This window comes from Scyliorhinus canicula, chromosome 4 (genome assembly GCF_902713615.1).
Source record: "Scyliorhinus canicula chromosome 4, sScyCan1.1, whole genome shotgun sequence".
NCBI lineage: Eukaryota > Metazoa > Chordata > Chondrichthyes > Carcharhiniformes > Scyliorhinidae > Scyliorhinus > Scyliorhinus canicula.
In genome coordinates, this window is record NC_052149.1 from 184,757,268 (window position 1) to 184,774,011 (window position 16,744).

Below are 16,744 nucleotides of genomic sequence, written 5' to 3' on the forward strand. Positions count from 1 at the left end.
GGACCAACAATGTTGACAAATTTGGCAGAAAACACCCATAATAATTCACCAGTCCTAAGAAGGACTGAAGCTCAGATATGTTTCTGGGGCCTGGTGCCTCCTTTATTGTTCTAACCAAGTCTTTCATGGCATACATCCCACATGCATCAACCCGGTAACCCAGGTAAGCCACTTAATTGGCCTGAAAAGCACATTTCTCCTTCTTGAGGCGAACTCCAGCCTCTTGAAAACTCCTTAGCACCTCTTTCAAGTTAGCTAAGTGCTTGGCTTCCGTCGATCCCATTATCAATACATCATCCAGTTATACTATTACATGTGGAAATCCTTGCAACAAAAATGCCATCGTTCTCTGGAATATGGCACAAGCTGATGACACACCCAAAGGCAGGTGTGTATACAGAAACAAACCCCTGCATGTTAATTGTAACATAACTTCAGGAAGCATCATCCACCTCAAGCTGCTGATAAGCATGGCTGAAGTCCAAATTTGTCTAAGATTGGTCTCCAGCCATCTTTGAATACAAACCTTCTACCTTTGGAATGGGGTATTTGTGTAGTCTGGGAGCTTGATTCCCTGTCAATTTGTAGTCCCCACAGATGCGAACGGTCTTGTCTGACTTTATCACATGGACTATGGGACTGCCCATTCTGCGAACTGGACTGGCCCGATGATTTTCAGTTAATCTAACTTTTTCAATCCTGTCTCCATTTTTCTAACAAGACATAGGGCATGTGTCTGGCCCTGAAAATCCATGGGGCAGCCTCCGGGTCTACATGGATCTTTGCCTGCAGGCCCTGAAGTTTCTCTAGCTCATTCTTCTTATTAATTCTGGCAGACCTCCTTTTACTTGAAAAATTTCTGTCCAATTTATTTGAATTTCTTTCAGCCAGTCACAGCCCAGTAGACTTGGTCCTGACCACACTTGTACAAGTTACAGAGGGACATAGATAAGCTGCAGAGCTGGGCTGACAGGTGGCAAATGGAGTTTAATGCAGAAAAGTGTGAGGTGATTCATTTTGGAAGGAATAACAGAAAGGCAGAGTACTGGGCTAATGGTAAGATTCTTGGTAGTGTGGACGAGCAGAGAGATCTCGGTGTCCATGTCCATAGATCCCTAAAAGTTGCCACCCAGGTTGAGAGGGTTGTTAAGAAAGCGTACGGTGTGTTAGCTTTTATTGGTAGAGGAATTGAGTTTCAGAGCCATGAGGTCATGTTGCAGTTGTACAAAACTCTGGTGCGGCCGCATTTGGAATATTGTGTGCAGTTCTGGTCGACACATTATAGGAAGGATGTGGAAGCATTGGAAAGGGTACAGAGGAGATTTACAAGAATGTTGCCTGGTATGGAGGGAAGATCATATGAGGAAAGGCTGAAGGACTTGAGGCTGTTTTCGTTAGAGAGAAGAAGGTTAAGAGGTGACTTAATTGAGGCATACAAGATGATCAGAGGATTAGATAGGGTGGACAGTGAGAGCCTTTTTCCTCGGATGGTGATGTCCAGCACGAGGGGACATAGCTTTAAATTGAGGGGAGATAGATATAGGACAGATGTCAGAGGTAGGTTCTTTACTCAGAGAGTAGTAAGGGCGTGGAGTGTCCTGCCTGCAACAGTAGTGGACTCGCCAACACTAAACGCATTCAAATAGTCATTGGATAGGCATATGGACGATAAGGGAATAGTGTAGAGCAGGGGTGGGCAAACGTTTCCGTGCAAGGGCCACATTCAGAAATTCACAATTCACAAAGGGCCGCATAGTATATTAAGTAAAATAATTACTTCACCCGGTTATGATTCTGGGCGCCTCATATAGAACATAGAACAGTACAGCACAGAACAGGCCCTTCGGCCCTCGACGTTGTGCCGAGCAATGATCACCCTACTCAAGTCAACATATCCACCCTATACCAGTAAGTAACCCAACAGCCCCCCCCCCCCCCCCATTAACCTTAAAAAAAATTAAAAAAAAAAATAAAAAAAATTAAAAAAAAATTTTTTTTTTTTTTTTTTAATGACTTGGTGGGCCGCAGAAATACCTTTGGCGGGCCGCATGCGGCCCGCGGGCCGTAGTTTGCCCACCCCTGGTGTAGAGGGACTTTAGAGGGGTTTCACAGGACGGTGCAACATTGAGGGCCAAAGGGCCTGTACTGCGCTGTAATGTTCTATGTTCTATGATCTTGATGGCCTCTCCTGTATAGGTCACCAATTGTTCTCACGTATTCCTTAAACCACAAGGCTGAACCCCTTCTTGCAAGTACCAGTCTGTGTGATCCCCTATTATGGCAGGAGATGGTCCTGTGTCTACTTCTATCACTATAGGTTTACCATTAACCAAAAGCACCACTGTGATGGGGGTTACCCTGCCTGCTTCTACGTTGTTCAATGAATGAACACTCAAAATAATTTGGAGGGAAATCTTCCACACTGTGTATTTGCAATGTGCTAAGCAGGCTTGGCTTAATCTTACACCAGTGCCTCATTTGCTCCTTCCTGTGGCATGAATAGCATTCTGCTTCCTTCGCAAACCACTGGGGCATGATTACCCCCACACTGGTAACACTTCTGCTTCGATCCTTGGTGTTGCATTCACTCTCCTAACTCTTCTGCATGTACTTGCTGCCTCATTTGCTTCCCGTTTAAAACTAGTGTCTTTACTTTTGGCATCAATGCTGACTGCAACCCCCCTCCCCATCAGATGAACTGTATCACCATTCCGTGCACTCTGTAGCTCCTCTGTGCCCTTCATGGCACTCTCTATTGCGAGAACTATCTCCAGAGCGTCTAAAAAATTGATACCTGTCTCCACTAACAGCTTTCTTTAGATGGCCTCATTCATGATTCCACAAACTAAGCGATCTCTCAGCATATCATTCAGGATGTCCCCGAAGTTGCAGGGCCCTGAAATTTGCCTTACCTTCGTAATGCAGGTTGCAATGGTCTCTCCAGGGACTCTCCCCGTGGAATTAAACTTAAAATGCTGCAAAATGACTGAGGGCTTTGGATGATAGTCTGCCTTCACCAAATCCACCATCTCTGTGAATGAACTAGAATCAGGCGCGTTCGGGGACTGAAGGCTATTAATTAGTCTGTAGGCATGGGTCCCACACATGGTGAAAAAGATTGCCTTCTTCTTCCCTCCTCCTCTACTCCATTGGCTACAAAATAATAATGTAGATGTTCTGTATGCTCTGTCCAATCCTCAATGGAGGTATCAAAGGGATCTAATGGACCGAATAGAGGCATTTTTCCTGCAGCACACTTCTATTTTGCAACCTGACTTTGACTTCAATGAGCTCTGTACTCACAGTCTTGGGACCCGTACACTACTTAATTCTCATTGCCAATGTAATAACTTTGACTCACCAGCTAGGTTTGAAACAACTAATGTTTATTTACAACAGACTGTCTTACAAAGTCTTGCAGCTTTCTGGCTGCCAGCCAGTGTCCAGAATCGATCTGAGGCAAAAGCCCGCACTTGCTCGGGTGAACCCCTACCCTAGTCCCCGGTTGGGTTTCTGGGTCATGTGACCCTGTCAGCCGATCACCCCTTAAAAGGGACCAGACACCACAGTCTAGTTTTCAATGTCATCAGTGGAGGGACAGCACAGATAGGAGGTCCAGATGGCCACATCCTAAGTTGACAGCATCTATTTTTCTATGGTATTGTAAGTGACGGGCTAAACAACTGCAACTGTGGCTAAAACATTTGGTATATTTTAGTCTCACATGTTAATTTGCATGTTACTATAGTGCTATATTGTGTAACTATATAAAATATCTGCATAAATGGTGTGATGAATTGTACGCCATTGTATAGCAATTATATGTTAATACCCAGTTTTCAGCATCAAAATATGATTACAGGATTTGTTTTTTAAATTTAGAGTACCCAATAATTTTTTTCCAGTTAAGGGGCAATTTAGCGTGGCCAATCCACCTAATCTGCACATCTCTGGGTTGTTGGGGTGAAACCTACGCAGACACAGGGAGAATGGTCAAACTCCACACGGACAGTGACCCAGGGCCGGGATTCGAACGCGGGTCCTCAGCGTCGCAGTTCCAGTCCTAACCACTGTGCCACATGCTGCCCTTACAGGATCTTTTTTGTCATAGCCCTGTACCATGGCCTTTCTGGTTTTCGTTTCTTAAACAGAGCAATTATGGCGTAACCTCAAGCACTGTCACTGCAAGAACAGAAATTTTATTTTAATTGGAGGAATTAGAATCCACTTTTTTATGGGATTTACCTGTGAAAGAAAATCTGACCATTTTCAAAGGAATATTTTTCAGTTAACAACATTTAAATCAGACAACAAGAACAGTAGAGGCATATTAAAATGATACCCAATGCAAGATCAAGAACACACCACCCAGCCTTTAAGGTTGACAAATAGAATTTGATCTAAAGTCAAGAACATCACTATGATTGAATTACTTTTGGTGCACTCTGTTTAGTATCATTCATTTTAAATGAGGGAATATCCCACATAAAACCTGATAGAAGTGCGCAGAAATTAAAAAGGGCTTTCAGGTTAGTGAAATTGCTTTATAAATGTTATGTTTCGATAATTGCTGGAAAAGTGAGTCCTTCTTTAGTCATGACACGTACATACCTTGAAGGGATGTGCCGGCATTCCTCCAGAAATTCACAAAGCCTTAACATACTTCCAGCCAGAAGTGACACGAAAAGGTGAAATATGATTTGCTGCGCGGTATTTACTTCAGTGGAACAAAGCAGACACGTGAGAGAGGCAAACATAACAATGATGGAAGCCCAGTTGGCTGCATTTCCACGAGGTAATGGTATGTCCTCTGCAAACAGTTGCGATAAAAGGGCCATCTGTCAAAATGAGAGCAACAACAGAACTTAATCTCAAGACAAGACCATTACTGTGGTTTAATTACTTTGGTTGCACTCATATTCAGTATCACACATTTTAAATTAGAGAACATCCCACATAAAAACCTGATAGAAATGCAAAGAAATTAAAAAGGGCATTAAGGTTAATGAAATTGCTTTGCAAATGTTTAAATAATTGCTGATAATATGACTCCTTCTTTAGCCATGACTTGATCATATCTTGAAGGAATTAGTGACAGATCAAGAGAAGAATTACAAATGGAAAATAAATGTTCACAGGGTAATTACAGAAGGGGAAAGTTATTTGACCCATTTTAGTTCCGTGATCTGGAACCATCCTGTAGGACCTCCGTTACAGATTCACGTTGTTCTTAAATGAGTTCAGGGTTTTCACTACCTCCAATCTATATGAAACCACTCTATGTATTGATCACGTTTTGGGGCAGTTCTTGGAAAGGTAGATAGCAAATTGGCAGCCCACTTCATAGCTCTCCCATAATGGAATTAAAAATGTAAAACCGGCTGCCGATTCACAATCACTCATCTTACACTGTTGCACAAAGTCAAGATCCATCCCTCTGTGTGAAGATGGGTTTCCTGATATCACTCTTAAACCTGCATTTTGCTCAAGTGACCACGTGTCCTAGTCTCCTATTTAGACAGTTTACTTTGAAGTGATTTTCTCAAAAAGGTATGGAATGTGTAAGCCAAAAGCAAGGGAAAGAGCAAGAATACTGCAAATGAGAAATTACTATATTATACTTAATATTATATTATGTTATCAATTATATATTGTACTTAACCAACACATTTCACTCAGGGGACCCTCTGGAACTAGGGATCACTGTTTAAAAGTAATGGGGCGCGATTCTCCGCCCCCCATGACGGGTCGGAGAATAGCGGGAGGGCCTTACCGACATTTTTCCCGCCCTCCCGCTATTCTCCCCCCCCCCCGCCCAACTCCCGACACGAATCGCAGCCGCCGTTTTTTTACGGCCGGCAGCGATTCACAGCTGATAGATGGGCCGAAGTCCCAGCCCTTTACGCTGTTTTTACGAACGGCAAACAGACCTGGTCTGGCCGTTCGTAAAAACGGCGGGAACAACTCGCTTTTTATAACCATGGCACCGATTGGCACGGCAGTACCACGGCCGTGCCAAGGGTGCCATGGGCCCGCGATCGGTGGGCACCAATCGCGGGCAGCGGGCCCTATGCCCGCGCACTATTTCTCCTTCCGCCGCCCCGCAGTATCTATTCGCGGGGCGGCTGAGGGGCATCCCGGCCCGCACATGCGCGGGTTTCGCGCAAATACGCGATGACGCGTCAGCCGGCGCTAACTCCGGCAAGCGGGCTTAACGAAATTCGTTAAGCCCGTGATGCCGGAGCTTACGGCGTCGGGCTGCTAGCCCCGACCGGGGACCAGAATCGGTTCCCGGTCGGGAAGGGGCGCGCTGGCGTCAAACCCGCCCGGGTTTGACACCAGCCTTACGATTTCTCCCGTTTTGGGAGAATCGCGCCCATGGTGTTTGACGGCATGCTGGCACAGTGATTAGTACTGCTGCCTATGGCGCTGAGGATCCGGGTTCGACCCCTGGGTCACTGTCCATGTGGGGTTTGAACATTCTCCCCGTATCTGCGTGGGTTTCACCCTCACAACCCAAAGATATGCAGGTTAGGTGGGTTGGTCACAATAAATTGCCCCTTAATTGGGAAAAAATAATTGGGAACTCAAATTTTTTTTAAAGTAAAGGAGTGGCCTTTTAAGAAAGAGATGAGGAGATTGTTTTCTCTGACGTTACTGTGGGCGGAATTCTCCGCTCCCCACGTGGCCTGGGATAATCGCGGGAGGGCCTCCCGACATTTTTTACGACCCCCCCCGTGATTCTCCCCCCAAAACGCTCGCCCCGCTTTCCGAATCGCCGCTCGCCGTTTTTCACGGCGATTCTCCGAGCCTGATGGGCTGAGTGGCCGGCCGTTTCTGACCTTTTCACGACGGCGGCGACCACACCTGGTCACTGCCGTCGTGAAACGGGCGCCAGAAGCGCGTTTGGGACTTCTAGGCGCCCGTTTGGGTAATGAGCACCACGTCCGTGCTCGGGCGGGGACAGGCCCGCGATCAGTGGGCACCGATCGTCAGGCCTGTGTCCAAAACGGACGCACTATTTTCCCTCCGCCACCCTGCAAGATCAAGCCGCCACGTCTTGCGGGGCGGCTGAGGGAAAAGACGGCTCCGCGCATGCGTGGGTTGGAGCCACCTACGTGATGACGTCATCTGCGCATGCGCGGGTTGCAGCCGTCCAACCTGAGCATGTGCGGCTGACATCATACATGCGCCAGCCTCGCGTCATTCTCGGCGTGCGGCCTTGAGAACAGTCATCAAGGCGGCGCGGCCGAGAACCCCGGGGCCCCGCTCCTAGCCCCGCCCAAGGGGGAGAATCGGGTCCCAGGACCGGGCACCGAAGCCGTCGTGAGAGACGGCCTCTTTCACGGCGGCTTCCGCGAATCTCCGCAGTTGCGGAGAATCGCGCACTGTGTTTTTGGAACTCCCTTCCTCAGAAGGCAGTGTAACTGGAATCTTTAAATATTTTTAAGACAGAGCGAGATAGATTCTTGATAAGCAAGGGGCTGGATAGGAATGTGGACTTGAGGTTACAACAGATCAACCATGATCTTATTGAATAGTGGAGCAGGCTCTAGGGGCCCTGTGGATGACTGCTGTACTTTGTATGTTCGTATGTACTTGCAAAAACAAAGGTAAACCAGGCAAATCACTCACAATTTAAAAAAATTTCAAAAGCAGTTTTATGTCATTCTCTTTGTAATTCAAGTTTGTGTGTGTATGGGGGGGGGGGGGGTGAAATTTTAAATTTATGATCTGATGTGAGGAGAAGGGGATGGAAACATAGAAAATAGGAGCAGGAGTAGGCCATTTGGTCTTACAATTCTCCTCTGCCATTCAATATGATCATAGCTGATCCTCTAACTCAACGCCACACCCGCACGCTCTCCCCATGTCCCTTGATGCCTTTAGCGTCTAGAAATCTATTTAAGACGTTTATATGTTTCAATGAGATCCCCGCTCAGTCTTCTAAATTCCAGTGAATACATGCGTAGTTGAGCGAATCTCTCATCATTTAACAATCCTGGATCAGCCTAGTGAACCTTTATTACACTCCCTCTTTGGCAAGTATATGAGGAAACCAAAACTGCACAGAATACTCCAGGTGTGGTTTCACCAAGGCCCTGTATAGCTGTAGCATGACATTATTTTACCTGTACTCTGGATGCTGTAACAGGCAGGAAAACCGGAAGTTGCGATTTCTTTACTGTTGTGAGGTTTTAACTTCGCAGCATGCAAGCGATGTGGGTAATAGGTGCCCTGTCTCGAGGTCAGCCTGATTTATAGGTGTGACCCTGTTTGATGGGGAATGCTGAATAAGAGGCCACAAAACCAGGTAGGTCCAAGCACTGACTCAGTCAGGAGCGATAGTCAGAGGTCAGGGAGCTAGGAGCCCAAGGGGGAATCAGAGGCCTCTGCGGAGCAAGGGACAATATTTAGGGGCTGGGGTTTGGTGAGGCAGATATGCTAAATCCAGCAGGTAAGTGGAAAGGCACTTCATCCCTGAATGCAGCAGTCCTCAACTTGCTGTAGCTGTCTGATCTTTCGGCCTGACGTTAAATCGAAATGCTGGCAAAAAAAGAGGCACGTGGTCTCATTTATTATTATTATATTTAAATTGCCAACCCGTCCCCCGGCAGTGGAAAATCAGTAATTGAAAGGTTGGATACAAGTTGATATTCAGATTTTTAAATCTTTTATCTTCCATCTGACCCAAACCCACCCATTTCTTGAGGTTAAAACTCTCCCCATAAGGCTTGTACTTTTTAAAAGTCATGATAAAATTATTAAAAATAAACAAATAGCTGACAGCAAATTCTGCAGGAGGCACCTTCTCAAATTGAGAATCCTAAGTTGCTCCTTTATGCAGTCTGAACATTTTACATAGTAGTGGATTCACTTTTGTCCAAAAGCTATTTGAAATGAGCCGGACTCAAGGATGTTACACTAGCACCCTCTGGTGGTCAGGAATGGATATTGAAGTATTTTATATTTTTTTCTTCAACAGATCGAAACAAAGATTATGTGAACACTTGATGTGTCAAGACTTGCTATTGTTAGCGAAGGCTCTAAAGTCAATAACGTTTGGTCCCACCTATAACTATGACTGATTTGGCAGGTTTGAGTCGTTACAGATGTGTGAATGAACACATATCTGTATACAAATGATTTCCAGTAAGAAGGGAAGGTGACCAGAATTAGGGGAGGGAAGGTGGCTAGAATTAGAAAGGTGCTACTACAGTGAGGGAGGCAGGCAGGGGGTTTGGGTCTTCCGAACCTAATTTATTATTACTGGGTGAGAATATTGATTAGGAACGGAGCTGGGCCAGAGGGGTTGATTCCCAGTGGGTCAAAATGGAGCATAGTTTGTGTGGGGGGGTCAGGATTGAAGGCGCTAGCAACAGCGCCGCTCCCGATGGCCCCAGGGAAATACTCAGGGAGTCTGGTAGTAATAGCTTGGTTGAGAATTTGGAGGCGGTTTTGCTAGCACTTCGGCGGGTTAGGGGCAGGGTCAAGGGAAATGCCGATTCGGGGGAACCATAGATTTGAGCCAGGGAAGTGGGATGGAAATTTTCAGAGATGGGAGGAGAAAGTAATTAGGACACTAAATGATTTTTTTTCTTGGGGGTCAGTTTGCAGGATTGAAGGAGCTGGGAGCGAAGTATGGGCTGGAGCAGGGGGAAATATTTAGATACATGCAGGTTCGAGACTTTGCCAAAATGGAGATACAGAGCCTCCTGGCAGAGCTAGCCTTCACATTGCTGGAGGAGGCGCTGACGACAGGGGGACTGGAGAATGGGGTACTGTCGGCGGTTTATGGGGCTATTTTGGAAGAGGAAAAGGCACCGCTGGATGGGATTAAGGCAAAGTGGGAGAAAGAGTTGGGAGAGGGTATGGAGGATGGGTTCTGGTGTGAGGTACTCCAGAGGTTGAATGCCTTCACCTCATGCGCAAGGTTGGGGCTGATACAGCTGAAGGTGGTATATAGAGCTCACCTCACGAGGGCGAGGATGAGCCGGCTCTTTGATGGAGTGCAGAGGATGTGTGTGAACATTGCCGGGGGGGGGGGGGGGGGGGGGGGTTGCTGCAAACCTCGGTCATATGTTTTGGTCCTGTCCAAAGAGGATTACTGGAAGGAGGTTTTTCGGGTAATCTTTAAAGTGTTGCACGTGAAACTGGACCCGGGCCCTCGGGAGGCAATATTCGGGGTGTCACATCAGCCGGGGTTGGAAACGGGTTCAGAGGCAGATGTCATAGCCTTCGTCTCATTGATCGCCTGAAGGCGGATCCGGTTGGGATGGAGATCAACCTCTCCATCCTGCGCCCTGGCGTGGCGGGGGGTGGATCTGCGGAAATTCTTGACTCTTGAGAAGGTCAAACTTGAACTGAGGGGAAGGATGGAGGGGTTCTACAATTCATGGGCGTTATTCATTATGCATTTTCGAGAATTGGATTACATTGAACATTGGGGGGGGGGGAGGGCGTTGGGAGGGTTGGGGGGGAGGGGGACTGTCTGTGTTAATGGTGACTATGGGTGATTCCAGATTCCTTTTTGTTATTTGTTTATGTTAACATGTGGGCTGCTGTTTGGGGGTTTAGTGGGAGGATGGGATTGTTGTTAATGATATGGGGATTGACACTGCATTTGTTACTGATTATTGTTTATTGTTGGTGGGTGTAAATGTGAAAAAAGGAGATCGGGAACGGAAAGTCGGTCGTGGGATAAATCCTGTTTGAGGTTCTTCACGACAAACCTAAGAATGGGATAGGTGTTGCATTACGATTTAGTGTAATGAAACCAGAGGGATCATAGAACATAGAACAGTACAGCGCAGAACAGGCCCTTCGGCCCTCGATGTTGTGCCGAGCCATGATCACCCTATTCAAACCCACGTATCCACCCTATACCCGTAACCCAACAACTCTCCCCCTTAACCTTACTTTTAGGACACTACGGGCAATTTAGCATGGCCAATCCACCTAACCCGCACATCTTTGGACTGTGGGAGGAAACCGGAGCACCCGGAGGAAACCCACGCACACACGGGGAGGACGTGCAGACAGTGACCCAGCCGGGAATCGAACCTGGGACCCTGGAGCTGTGAAGCATTTATGCTAACCACCATGCTACCGTGCTGCCCTTACATTTATCTTACATATCTTATATATCTTACATATCTTATATATCATCTTACATTTATGAAGGGAGATTGCACAATTCTGCTCAAGGAAACCACCCCACACTTTACTGGAACTCAATTTGGTGATTGATCCGCACATTCCACAGTTTATTCTGGGTACAATTCTCCCCCAACATTTTGAAGTTAATTTGTGCCGGGTTTTTCAGGGCGTTTCCTGCCCGCTCTGCCAGCGAGTTCCCCACCACTATTCAATTTCATTTAGTCACTTTTTTTGGGCCCTAGTGAGTTTCTCACCAGTTTAGCCCACACTTAGAATGGGAAACTGATCTCAAAGATCACGCCGCCGTTTTGAAAGGGTGTCCTGATCTTTAAGTGAGCTTGTGGGTCCCCCACAAAAATGGGCACTGCCCCACATCCCACAAGTGAGGATGCCCCGCTATGGGGTTCCTTGGGGTCCCCCCTCCTCAGGCACCCCCCCCCCCCCAGACCCCTTACAGCAAGTCCCTTCTTCCAAGACCCCCACCCAACACCCCTCCTACTTCCCACAGGCCCCTACTTACCTGCCCTGCACTCCTGCACCCTCCAAAGCTCCAATGACAGCAGTTTCAATGCAAGTTATTTTCCAAACCACAAACCATCCTAACTTGGAAATACATTGCTATCCTTTCTGGAACTCCCTTCCTAACCCTGAGAGCACTACGGATATACCGATACAACATGACTGCTGGGGTTCAAGAAGGCAGCTCATCATGACCTTCTCGAGAGAAATAATGTTGGCTTTGCAAGTGATGCATGAATGAATTTTTATAAACGTCTTCTTGTAAAGGCATTGCTATGAGCTATTGATAAAGAATGTCAATTAAAACTCTATAGTTGCATGAAGACCTGCAATCTTTACTTTCATTCCAACTGTGACCAAATACGCTTCAAAGCCATCGTGGCATGTGCGGCATTTGGAAAATTCTGAGCTTGTGTAAGATGCTATATAAAATGTATAAAGTTTTTTTTCACAAATGGCTATTGCATTGGGTTTATTAATATAACCACTAGACTAGACTGAGCACTACACATTCCTCTGCTTACAGTAGTTTCTTTTTCATTACAACTGTGGTGCACAACCGAGATATGAGTCACCTATTTCTAGCATGCCACGTATGAGAATTAAAACTTTTTTAAAATGGAGTTAAGGATTGGAGCTATGGTATTGGATTTTCAAGGTGGTACCAAGTTGGGGGCTATAGTTAGTAATCTGGAAGGCTGCAGAATGACAAACACAAGCTTGCAAAGTGGACGGAAGATTGGCAAAAGAAATTCAACCCCAGATACAAGAGTGCATTGTTTGAGATGGCACTTCAGAGCACAGAAAGATCCCAAAACAGCCATAAAACAATAACCAGTTTGAGGTAACTGAGTTTCAGATGTTGATTGAGGGGTAAACATTAAATAAGCCACCAGAACTCCCAGCGTCCTTGTTCTTCTTCAAATAATGACATGAGACCCTTTACCAGTAAAAGCACTTCACTTTTTGTGAGAACTCCATTCCACTCTCCCAGTTTCTCTGTTTTTATTGAATTTGTTCTGATGATTCAATCTTCAGTACAAGCACTTCCAATTTGACATCCTTTGTCCTCAAACAAAGACTCCTCCTCCCATCATGGTTGACCTTCACCATGTATTTTCCATTTCCACTTCAACTTTTGCCCCTTCAGCTCTTTCCCAGAACAATGATAGGGTCCCATTGTCCTCACCTTCCACCTGATCAGTCTCTGTCTTCAACAGATCATCCTGAACTATTTCCACCATTTCTCCTGTGATTCTATTACCAAACACAACTTCACTTTCCCTCCCCTTTCAGCATTGCCCCATTCCCTCCCTAACATGCTGGTCCATTTCTTAATCACGCTTAAAAGTTCTTCTCATTGCCTTGGCATCTTGCTATGCAAGTGCAGGAGATGCAATGCCTGCTTTTTTGTCTTCTCCAATTTCACCATCCAATGCTACACGAGCTCCTTCCAAGCAAAAAAGTGATTTACTTGCTCCTCTACGTTGGGGAGACCGAGTAGAGACTGGGTAACAGCCCTGCTCAGTCCGTAAGTGTGACCAAGAGCTTCCAGCTGTCTGTCATTTGAGTTCTCCACCTTGCTCCCACTTTGGCATCTCAGTCCTCAGTCTCCCAACGAAGTTCAAAGCAAGCTCGAAGGATGGCATCTCATCTTTCGACTGGGCATTTGACAGCCTTCTGAAATCAATGGGTTTAACAATTTTACATTGTAACCTCTGCCCACACGTTGGGCAGGATTCTCCAATTTTGAGGCGATGTCCGAAGGATGTGTCCAGTTTTACAATGAAAAAGTCGGGGCCGCCCCCGGACTATTGCTCCGCCCGGTGGGGGGCCAGCAGCCGCACCATGTAAAACTCCCTATAGTCCCATATAAACGGGCGGAGAATTGCCGGGTCCGTGGTCGCTCACGCCCATGCCAACAACCTGCAACAGTCGCGCCATACAGAATGGCGTCAGCCACATACGGACCCAGCCTGCCAAATAGTGTCCCCCTGAACCCCCCCCCCCCCCCCCCCACTATCCCCAGATCACCCCTCACCAGTCCCTCCAGTTCTTATTGATGCCCCCGTCAGGAGCACGCCCCCCCCCCCCCCCCCCCCCAAACTATGGCAGCGTTGGACACAGTCCACAGCTACTAAGCCGAGTTTACGAAAACTCAGACCACATGCGACCGCGCAGTCGGGAAATCGGGTTCGGAGCATCAGGGGAAGGCGTCAAAGCAACGAGCTGATGCCATCTTAACGGCGTACGGCGTACTCCCAGATAACGCCGATTTGGTGGGGGCGAAACATCCAGAAAATGGCACCGGTAAAACGGTATTCTCCACCCGATCGCCGAATACCATTTCGGTGTCTGGCAGCGGAGAATCCTGCCCGTTGTTTCCTTTATCTTTGCTGCATTACTTCTCTCTTCTTTCCCTCCCTTTTTTTTGGCTTTTGGATAGCAGTTACATAAATCCCGCCATGCACGCTTCCTCCAGGCCTGCCTTTTGTTTCTTTACCGTCCCCCTTCTCCTTTCACTTGCTCAAACCCCATCGCATCTCGACACTTGGCCCCAGTTCTGGTGAAACAGGAACTGTGCGTTCGTCTCGCACAGACACTGCCAGATCTGCGGAATATTTCCGTCACCTGCGGATTTGCAAACTCAGCAATGAATTCTCCCTCCGTAACATCTGCCACCGAGCACCGTCAATGCAGCTCACACGGGTTTCGTGTCTGCCCATTGTAACACGCGCCATGCAATAAGCATTTGTCCTGTTATAACTTTGCGCAAATCTACTCGGTCTAAAACTTGTCAATGCAAGTGAGCCACGATGGGAATTCGGGGCGCCAAGTCGCAACCCCTGCCGACTGCTGTCAGATCCCTGCATATATATGTGTGTCTGTGTATGTATATATATACACACACACACACACATATATATATATATATATAGCATCAAATAATTCGAAGCCTCTTGCAAGTGGGAGAACCTGTATTGCCATCAGAAGGTTCAAGGTAAGACAATCTGCATGAAGCAGATGTGGAGCTGAGTGTGTAGTGCTCACCTTGCAGTCAGCGCTGTTGGAAGGCTCCCCGGGCTGAGTGAGTGGATGAGAGAGAGAGAGACGGTGAAGATCCTCCAGCAACTCCGGCACTGCACTCCTCTGCTCGGTCTGCCCCCACCGGCCCGATTTATCGGAAATAAGAAACCGCACACTCCCACCCCGTGGAATAGGAAACCGAGAAACGACTGAGGCAAGTTTCGCTTTTGCTGCCCGGGTGGGAGCACAGGGCGCCCAGAAGCATCCTGTGCCTGTGAAGTGAAGTAGCTTTGCCTTCCCCTCCGGCTGAAAACTAAAACTCAGCAGCACCGACTGACGGTTTAATGGGCGGCGGGGGGGGGGTATGTTTGGGGATATACACGTGGGGATTTCTCTGGGGACCCCCAGCTCCGAGGGAGATATTTCTCTTCCTTTACAAATGTTGCTTTTTAAAAAAAAAATCTGAAGTTTTAGTCAGAAGATTTTGTATGGTTTTCTCGAGTAAAATGAGTGTAAAATTCCGGTTCTCTGACACATCCTTAAAGTTTGAAACTTTGTTTCACGCAACAGGTTGGTATCTTTGTCGAGGGGGGATTTTTTCCCCCTCTTTCATTATTTCCGATTAACTTTCAGTTGCACTTTCTTCCTGCCCTGCAGCAAATGACTGCTTCACCAACATGAATGTCTGGGTGCACAGAGATTACTGTGGGAAGGCATGTTTGCCAATTTGAGCAGGATATGGTCACGCTGACAATTGTTTTTTCTTTCCAGTTTGCTTCCACGTTTCATGGCACTGCCATTCATAACTGATGGCCAAAATGGCTGGACCAATGGCAATGCCAAAGAAATATATTTTGTCACGTGCACCACCACCAGAAGTGATTCCCCAACTGGATAGTGTAAAGCTTTATGATAACATTCTTGCAATCATGCCCTGGGTTTCATCCTTAAAACAATCTTCAGGGGAGATTCCCAAACACAGCGGAGAACACCCTGAAGCAAACAGGGTTCTTGGATTTCTGAGGAGGAATCTTTGGTTTATGCAGGAATAATTTATCGGAGTTATAGGTGACCAAGCATTTGTCCGTCCGGTCCTGGTGTTTGCAAGTTGTGTGCAGGATCCTTGTAAGTCGAGACATATAAATACGATTGACATGGGCGGTGTGGTGAATTATACTGTATTGTAATTCACACTGTATTGCATTGCATTGTATTATGTCCTTGTGGGCTCTGTATGTGAGCCGTTGCGTGGCTCTGCCCATAGGGGGAGATGAGGAGCTTGTACAGGGCTCCACCCTTGGCACTGCCCATGGCTCCGCCCATGGCCCCTCCCACTATTGGAAGTATAAAGTGCTGCAGCCATAAGTCTGCTCTCAGTTCCTCTGCTCGCAGGCAGGTTCAGTTCTAAGACTATTAAGACCACAGTTTACTTCCAATCATGTCTCTAGTGAATTGATGGTCACATCAGGCAGGATTCTCCGATAATCGGTGCAATGGCCGGGAACCGGCGCCAAAATCGGCGCCGATCCCTCTGTCGTCGGGGCCCCTCCCAAACATCATGAAGTCTCTGGGCCAAAATGGGCTAGCAGCGGCATGACGCCATTCATGACAGCGTCACCCGCTGCGGATGCGGTGCGTCACTTGACGCCCTCCCCCCCGCTCTCTGGAATATCTGCAAACATGGCCGTCTGTCGCGCAGCCCTGAGGTTCCAGGAGTGCGATATTGAGGCGCTCCTGGACGCTGTACAAGAGAGGAGGGAGGCCCTGTACCCCGGACAAGGCAGCAGGGTCGCCTCTCGCCTCAGGCGGCGCCTGTGGAGGGAGGTGACACAGTCCGTCAGCGCTGTGGCTGTGACACCGAGGACAGGCACCCAGTGCCACAAGAAGGTCAACGACCTTGTCAGGGCAGCCAGGGTGAGTTCCCCCCCCCCCCACCCCCCCCCCGATGAGCGGCACACCCCCACGTGCAACTAACCCTAACCCTGACCTGCCCTAACCCTAACCCTGGCCCTAACCCTGACCCTAACCGTGGCCCTGA

The 16,744-nt window shown here is 47.5% G+C and overlaps 1 protein-coding gene across 3 annotated transcripts in view; it reads right to left on the reverse strand.

Annotated features, from left to right (window-relative positions):
* Positions 1-15,015, reverse strand: part of sting1 (stimulator of interferon response cGAMP interactor 1) — a 55,517-nt gene extending 40,502 nt beyond the window's left edge. The window contains exons 1-2 of one of the 3 annotated variants that reach the window (XM_038795658.1): positions 14,731-15,015; positions 4,612-4,838 (exon numbers count right to left, since the gene is read on the reverse strand). In XM_038795658.1, coding sequence (XP_038651586.1) covers positions 4,612-4,838 — 227 coding nt within the window. In that variant the 5' untranslated portion in view covers positions 14,731-15,015. Of the gene's footprint in view, positions 1-4,611; positions 4,839-14,310; positions 14,412-14,655; positions 14,683-14,730 lie in introns of those variants that run through there. The other 2 variants (XM_038795657.1, XM_038795659.1) reach the window with 2 other exon arrangements.
* Positions 15,016-16,744: the final 1,729 nt, after the last annotated feature.